The sequence below is a fragment of the Crocodylus porosus genome, unplaced genomic scaffold, assembly GCF_001723895.1.
Source record: "Crocodylus porosus isolate Cpor-Errol unplaced genomic scaffold, CroPor_comp1, whole genome shotgun sequence".
Classification (NCBI taxonomy): domain Eukaryota; kingdom Metazoa; phylum Chordata; order Crocodylia; family Crocodylidae; genus Crocodylus; species Crocodylus porosus.
This window is the reverse complement of record NW_017728914.1, coordinates 32,963,003-32,971,467: the sequence shown is the minus strand read 5'-3', so window position 1 is coordinate 32,971,467 and position 8,465 is coordinate 32,963,003. Positions and strand designations below refer to the sequence as shown.

The following is an 8,465-nucleotide window of genomic DNA, read 5'->3' as shown; positions in this document are numbered from 1 at the left end:
GGGACATGCGGCCGCTCCCGCCGCGGAGGAGGAGATGAGGCTCCGCCATGGCACCGTCCTCACGCTGCTGCTCGGCTGCCTCTGCGCGCTGCTCTCGCTGTCGTGGTACGGCGCCTTCGGCGGGCACAAGGGTGAGCGAGCCCCGTCCCTTGCCCGGCCCCTCGCCCTCGCCCTCACGAGGGACTGCGGGCGGCAGCTCCCCCTCCTCCCTTTTTATCTTGAATACTTCAACCACCCCCCCGACACCCGTCATGGCTGCACCCCACTTTCGTTCAAACCGGGGGGGGGTTGTCCCACGGGAACAGGGACACGCGTGGGCTGCCCTCCCGGCGCCGTGCAGTGTCGGTCGTGTCACCTGCGGGCCCGGGGGGCCGGCGCGGTTCGGGTACGGAGGACGAGGGGGGAGATTTGGGAGGAACCAGCACGCTCGACCCGGGCGACCTCCGAAACGGCCCACAGCGAAGCGCGGGCATCCTCGCGCCGAGGTTTGCCAAGAGACGTTGGTCAGTCGGTCGCGCTCGGGGGGTTTCTTCACAGGGCACGATTTGGATAACACCGAGCCTGCCGGGCGAACTCCTGTTTGTTTCCCCCCCTTGGGTGCTCGGCGTTTCTAAGGGCGTAACAGCCACCTTTCCTTAATCTTGTCCCTTGCCGCTGCGCTGACCTGATTTTTACCGGCCTAGTAGAAAAATGACTGTGGATGTTTCTGGCCAGGCCGGCACCGGCCTTTCATCCAGGCAGCGACTCCGCGGTCACTTCCAACTCGTTTCACTGTTCAGAGTCGTGAAAGCCTCCCCCGGTGCCCCCGCGGCTCCCCTTGCACCCCCCTTTCAAGTGTTTCCTTGTTACTGTTGTAAAATTGCTTTTTGGCTGCTTTTTTTTTTTTTGTGCTTGCCATCAACTCAAAGGTTATGCTAAATGTTTCCGACCCTGTTTAAATCGCATTATAAGCGCACCTCCCTACAGAGCTCCAGATACGATGTTTGAGAAGTATCTTGGTGCAGGAGTGCCTACAGCCATCGCAAGGGCTGGATATTACCGGCATCGTTTCTCTAGTAAAAATGTCTGTGCGGCCCCTTTTGTCGTATGTGTTTTCAAGCCAAAATGCTAAACCTCGGGGTAATTTGCCTGTGCGTCTGTGTAAAAGAGCGGTTTAGAAAACTGCTGTCTTGTGATGGGCTCTGAGCTGTTACTCTCCCTCTCTTCCCCCCCTCCCCCCCCCCCCAAAAAAAAAAACAACAAAAAACCCAAGAAAGCGAAGCTCCAGCATCCCTCTGTATTGGGAGAATAACAAATGAAGATCTGCTGTTTGCTGATGCGGGGCTGCCAGGCTTAAAGAGCAGCTGTACTTTTACAGAGGTATTGCAGGAAACAACTTGTAACTTCTCATTTAACTGTACTCATTTTAACCTAGACTGCATCATAGCTTATATCAAGGCACGTGAAGAAGATAAGTGCTTCTCGTACCACTTGTCAGAGTCGGCCATGGGAGAAATGTGAGCGCGAGAATCCCCCCTGGCAGCTTAGGGCCATCTTCATCCACACCGCTCCAGTTCCAGCAGCGAGTTTGTTCCTTGTCGGCAACATGGCCACCTCGGCTAGTTGCAGCGTGCTTCAATTCGTGGCCGTGCAGCAGGTTTCCTGCTTGTACCATTGTGTTTGCAGGTTCGCACCTCCAGTGCTTGTATTGTGGTATTCTGGGGAACCCGGACAACTGCTACATAATGCCTCGAGTGGGGCTGAAGTGACGTGAGACAGTGAGCTCTTGGATGCTTTTGCACTCGGAGGTGGGAAGAAGAACTGGCCAAACCAGTTAAAGACACTCCTGGGAGGGCATCTGTGCATCTTGCTGAACTGGTTACAGGATCACAGGCCCCAGCCAGAAGGGGCATTAGCTGCCGTGCTTACTAGCCAGGCTTTAACTGTGAGATGTGCAGACATAAACCCTCTTTAGCTCTGGTTAGACACGTGATGGGAATAGTATGTAAGAATAAGCGGGGGTTGAAAACTAATCTCAGCTACCCTCTTACTCCTTTTGCATCCCGTGATACATGTGCTAGATGGCACTGAGCATAACAAAGCACGTGGCCGGCTGTTGAAGTTCTCATTTGGGTTGTTGGGGCTCTCTAAAGATTTCATTATTGGAATCCTTTTTCTCCTTTCTCCCTTTCCCTACACCAGCAGTTCCCAATCTGTGGTACAGGTAGCACCAGTGGTACGCAGACAACCTGTCAGTGGTACACGTTAACAGATTTATTATAATTACTTTATATGACAAAAATTTGCTGGTGGTACTTAAGGTTGTATTGTTTTAAACTGGTGGTGCACAATCTGTCAGAGTTTGGAAACCGCTGCCCTACACTGTTGCCCCCGCTCAAGATATAGGGGAGAATAGTGGCCAGTTTTTTGGTTTTTGTTTTATTTTTTTGAAAGACATGCCTGTAATGCTCTTCTGACACAGTGCTTTGCTGGCCATGCATCTGATCCGTAGGGTAACAGATGCTGTCTTCTCTTCTGCCATACAAGCTTGATTTACTCTGCACCTCAGGTTCACATTAAACTGCAGTTAACTTATTTATACTTTATCGAGCTTTCCTGCAGCTCAGCATCATCATGGAGAATACCTGTTGGAATTGCAAGGTTTTGTCTGGAAGAGCAGTCTGCACCCTGAGGGAGAACTGTTTGGATGGGGGCAGGGAGGATCATCAAATAGAGTTGGTAGCAAGCAGTCATAGTAAATACTAGCTCTAAGGGGAAGTGTCACTGGAGGTTTGCTTGAGAATCCAGTTGAAGAAGGTTTTTGGGTGGTTTGTTTTTTTTACGACAAATAAGCAACAGGGTACAGAGCAGATCTCTTGCCCCCTTTTCTGCCCCCCTTCTTTTTATTTTCCATGTCAGCTCTTTCAGCTTTTTTTCAGTTCCTTCTACATCTTAGTTCTCCATTTCTCTCCACCCCCCTGAAAAACCCATCTTGTATGTCTGATCAGATACTTGTCTCTTCTGGTGTCTTGCTTTCTTCCCTATTTTGCCTCTTTGCTTCTGGTCTGGTCATCTTTGCCTTTTGCTTTCAACTGATCAAAGAGCTTTGAGCCCTAGAATATGAGAAGCATACAGTCCCTCGTTTTTGTTTTAAATCAGGATTTGTTGGTGGGCAACAGGAGTAGCTCCTTTAATGCAAACCTCAAGTGTAGTCTAAGAAAGTCATGATTTTGTACTAGTTCAGTTTATCCTTATTTATAACCATGGTAAAGTCAACCGATGCAGGCTTTGGCTGCACTTGTCTATACTTGCTGTTTGCACCCCCACAAGGCTTGCAGGCCACGAGCTGCTGAAACGGGGATAAAAACAGGGTGCTAGTGTATGGTGAAAAAAGTATTACTTATTATCCTGTAGGAACATCCTGTCCTGCTGTCCTGGAGGAGACAGAAGGTCTGTAGTTTTGAGCTGGGATTCTGAGCCAGGGCTTAGTACCTCAAATGAGTCCTGCTTACCAACATCTTCTGTGGAAGTTTTCTTGCTAGCTCTCATTCTTAAATGGGAAGAGCAGCTTGATCACTATAACCACTGTGTTTCTGTTCTAGCTTTTATTTTTATGATAGAAGACAAGGTTGTGATTGAGTGCCTACATCTGTCCAGTTTTTCCAAGGCTTTCTTTTAGTATTGCAGAAATTGAAGAGCTGCCTCTAGCACTTCAACAGCAGTAAGTACCCCACCCCCCTTTGTACAGGACAGCCTCCTGGAAATTCAGATGGGCAGAACAATTTTTCATGCATTTTTCATGTCTGAAAGCATTTTTTTTTAAAAGGTTAAGAAACCCCCTTAGAGACTTGCCATTCACGTGTTTTGTTGATGCCCCAAGGCTGTTCTCAATGAGTGGCCTTCATTTCCATCCCTCTCCCTGCCCCGGTTTTGAGAAGTGTCCGGCTGTTTGTGGATGGTGTGTTTCTGCAGTACCTAGTTAATTCCAATAACTATCACTGCTTCTATTCATTGGGAAAGCACAGATGATGGCAGGGAGCTTTCAGATGAGATTGAGCGGGGAAACAAAACTTAACTTTGGAAGGAGCGTGGCAGTAAGCAAAGACATGCTGGATGGTTTAATAAGCTTAATAAGTAGCCTACACTTGTCTACTCTCTTTGAAAGAACTTTCCTGCCTGTTGTCTAGACTTTTTCTCTAGGAGACTGCAGGATACTGCTGGTAATGATTATGCAATTAGGAAGAAGCAGGATAAAGCCATCCAGGGTACTTCATGTCCAGTTCTGACGTCAGAAGTCAGGCAAAGGTCCTCGCCTTGTTCTGTGGAGTTACTATAAATGCAGCCTAGAGAGTTTAAAGCAGAGAGGCTCTCTCACAAGGCTAGCTGTTAATTGGATACTGTTGATATTTGTTACACATTGGCACAGTTTGTCCACTGTATCATGGATGCTGTAAGTGTCTAAAGAGCTTGCAGTGGGGTAGGCTCGGGGACAGTGTTGCGGGGGAGCAAAGGAAGCAAATAGACCAGAGCTAGGTTTATAATTCAGACTGTGGTTCAAAGCACGTGCTTGGTAGGCAGTTGTTGCTGTGCGTGTCTTGCAAAGAATAGAAATCAGGTAGAGCACCAAGTTCTGTAGAAAACTCCTCCGAGCTTGTAACAGAGTCTCTCTGTGTAAACATGGACACCAGTCCCCTTTCTAGGATTGACGCTTGCTGCACCACTAAATAAATGGGTGGATGTGTCTTTCATTGAGTTCATGGGACCTTCCTCTCCATTTCCATCTATGCTCCCCAATGCATGTGCACATATGAAACTGCATATGCTCATATTGGTCTGAGGCCTTGTCTGCACTAGGGGTGGGCCATAATTGTGACCCTGGTGTTGTCCCAGGTATAGCCACACCAGTGGGTTATCCAGGACAGGCAGGGTAATTTGTGGTAAATTGTGACTTGTACCAGGGTAGCTTTGGAACTGGTATAGACGAGACTGAAGAGTTTGTTATCATCAGTGGTTTTCATGAGTAAACACAGTGGATCAAAGGCAAGGGTCTTATGTCACAAAACCAGAGCCAGGCTATCCTCTGCTAAGGGGACAACTTCCTTGAGACTGCAATGCTGAGAAGGCTGTTTTTAAAATGCATGGCAGGCAAGGTGTGCGTGAGCAGCTCTGACAGCCACTTCTTACACTGTGAGATGCCTATCATAACTCATCCTTGATTGATGTCTCGGTTGAAACAGGATTTGCAAGATGATCCTGCATATGATTTGACCAAACTTAGCTTGGGACTGCCATGTTGCTGTCTACCTATATGCATTTTTCAGATTAGATATCCCTCTGCTTGAGGTCCACTGTACTTTTGTTCACCTGCTTTCCATCTTTGGTTTATGTTGGATGTTCTCCTTTTACTTTAGTTTAACCTTTGTGTCTGCCTACTTGGAGTTAGATCTGTGAGTAACATACCGGTGTCCTGAGGGGTAGCGGAGGTGGAGAAGGGTGGCCAGGTAGGTGTCATGCTGCATGTGAGTTAAAGAGGCTTGAATTCAACCCCCCGTTCTGCTACAGACTTCCTGCAGGTCACATGGCCTCTTTGTGCCTTGGTCCCTCACTTGCAAAACAGGGATAATTGCACTTTCCTCTTCCGCCTGGGCATTGTATAGCTAGATTGAGAGATGCTCAGATTCTGGGGCTAAAAGTTTAGGGAAGCATGCAAATACATTAGAGAAAAGAGGTAACAAGTTAACCCTGTTTTGTACTAATTCATTGGATTCCACTTGATTCTTTTAAAAGAAAAACATTGATTTGTGCTAATATCTTGAACATATATTGATTATTCACTTAGTGTTTAAGGTTAAACAAATCCATAGTTTGGTAGCTAAAGTAAGCTTGCCAGGCAGCTCTAGAAATGCTTTGAAGTCTGCAGAACTGCAAACTAATTGCATCAGTCAGTCATAGACCTGATAAATCACTGTTCTGTCCCAGAGTGTGAGGAGCAGTGGGTGACTGCAGAACTTTTGACTATCCTTTATTAAATTTACTGTAATGTGCTATAAAGTGACTTACAGTCATTTTCTTTAAATCATTAGTGAGAGGTATTTTGTGTAGGCGATGGAAACAGCATGACAAATGCCAGTTCTGTAGTGTATTATTTGCATGGACTTGGTGTTGTTTATAGGTCCTAGTCAAGATAGCAGCTGATTGTAATATGAGATATCTAAACACACAGTCCTTATCTCAGACCTACTATAAAATGGACTTCCGTCCATTATAACCAGAAATGGAGAGGAGCATGGGAGGTAGAAGAAGAAAACTCTGATAAGTGACACTGTTCTTATAACAAGCTTCACTCAGTTCTTTTTCCTAGTAGTATCCTAGAAGAGCAGTTCTTTTACACCACTATAGAAAGATACTGAATTTGATGCAGCATAGAGGAATGAATTTCAAGATGAGACCAGAGGAAGCCTAAAGATTTTGAAGTTGAAGAAGGGATCCTCCATGAGGGGGGGATGTCTTTCCTCTGTTTTGATATAAAATGAGCTCCAGGTAATGTATGCCTGGAATCATGCAGTGACAAAAAATCCCTAGAGACATTTTTAGTTAAAATTCAACCATTAAAATTCCCTGTAGGTCAGGTGTGGTTGATCAATTTTGAAGTGTTAGATGGGTTAGAAAGGTGTGTCAGCATTGGGGAGGGGGTGCAGATATATGGGTCAGTCTTGAAAGATGTGAGGAAGGAAACAGTCTTCTGTAGATACAGTCCATCTCTCCCCTCCCCACTGGCCCCCCACATGTACTTTCTCTTCCCAGTGACGGTGTCTGCACCTACTGCCTTGCTTGCATATTGTATATAGTGTACACCTGCTATCACAGGGGAAGAAACTTCCCATTACAGGATCGCAGTCTTTTTTTTTTTCCTTCTCTTCACCAACCTGGAACATAAGTTTCCATCACAGAAGATCTTGCTTCTGGGGAGAGAAGGAACAGCACTGTGTAGATGTGGAAGGTGCATATAGCATTACAGATTGTGGATTTCTGTTGTGAGTGAATGGCTAGCAATTCTGGTAGTGGAGGTCTGTGCAATGTAATGCTGTGAAAGGGACCAAAGTGAGGTGGTGGGGTGGCTTTATGAACTGGTGCTGGCTGATGGCAAGGATGGAGGGTAATTTTAGGTGGAGTGGGAGAGTAAGGATCTATTTGTAGTGGCCTCTGCCTTCCTGTATAATAGGTACACAGAGATTCAGGGATGTGGATTTGGGGAACTGCTGGGTTATACATTTACTAAGTGCAGAGGTCTAGTAGAATAGAATGTGCTGCAGGCTATATAAATGGTCACAAACCACCTCCTCAACCAAATAACAGCTTTAATGTAGAGCTTGGGAAACCATGCAATCTCCTGCTTCCCTCCTCCTTCTGGGGTGTTGGTTTATAAAGGAAAGGAAAGGGGTCTACCATTGCAAGAGAATATGGTATGAAATAAACCACTTTGCAGTCATTGAGATGAGAGATTCTGGCTTAACATTTTAAAGCAGCAGCATTGCCAACTGAAGAACTGGAGCTGCAAGGTTTTTTGGGGATGAAAATAGAGAAGAAAAGCTCTATGCAGACCAAACACAGAACGACTCTGCAAAGACAGGACCTGTTTCCACATGTCTTTCAGTTACAGGAAAAGACAGAGTGAGATCTTGGGCTGAAGCCTAAAACGTTGCTTTGCAAATATTTTAAGAGCATTTTTGTGCTGTCAAATGCTACACCTGCTGCTGGTGTATTAAGTGGCCAAATATTCATCCCTAAGGTTGGTCCAGGTAAGATGAATGTGAAGCGAGGTTATCCGGTTTTAAATTCACGAGTAAACGAGCGTGAGGGTGTTCTAGAAAGTCCGTTCCAGAATCTGGGTGTCTGGCAGGCATGTGGAAGATAAATTATTGGGATGCTGGGGAAAAAATGAGCAAGAGGTGGGTAGGAGCTAATGAAAGCTGCCTTGTGATGCACTGATGTGCAGCATACTAAAAGCAGATGCCTCTCCCTTCTGAGTCCCATTTGTAGCTGGTTGCAGATTTCTTTGACAGTTCTTTGGGGGCTAGCTACCTATGCTGAGATCCTGGGAAACCAGAGAACTTTACTTCTTTAGCTTTATTTTTTTAATATACTTTTATTGGTTAATTGATAGTTAATTTTGGATTTCATTTTTAGCAAATTGCCCCTTGATCAGCGAAGCAGGATGGGGGGTAGTAAGGTTGTCATGTAGACAGAGGTTACTGATCACATTAAAGGATTATGGGAACTATTCAAATACACAAAGTAAGGCTTTAGTCCAGTAAAAGATTTTGCCAAACAAACCAAAGACTGCGGCGGTGGTGTCATCGGGAAGGCTTTGGCTTCCATGACCACAGCCCGCTCTTTGGAGAGAGAGGCAGCGAGCTGCTGGGAAGAGATGGCCTCCACCTCTCTCCCCTGGGGAGGAGCCTCTTCTCAGCCAGGCTGGCTGACCT

At 46.2% G+C, this 8,465-nt stretch overlaps 1 protein-coding gene across 2 annotated transcripts in view; it reads left to right on the top strand.

The window, feature by feature from the left end:
• Positions 1–6: 6 nt before the first annotated feature.
• Positions 7–8,465, top strand: part of MGAT4B (mannosyl (alpha-1,3-)-glycoprotein beta-1,4-N-acetylglucosaminyltransferase, isozyme B) — a 71,449-nt gene continuing 62,990 nt past the window's right edge. Inside the window, exon 1 of one of the 2 annotated variants that reach the window (XM_019535203.1) lies at positions 7–131. In XM_019535203.1, the coding sequence (XP_019390748.1) occupies positions 35–131 (97 nt within the window). In that variant the 5' untranslated portion in view covers positions 7–34. The remainder of the gene's footprint in view (positions 132–8,465) is intronic. The other variant, XM_019535204.1, reaches the window with a different exon arrangement.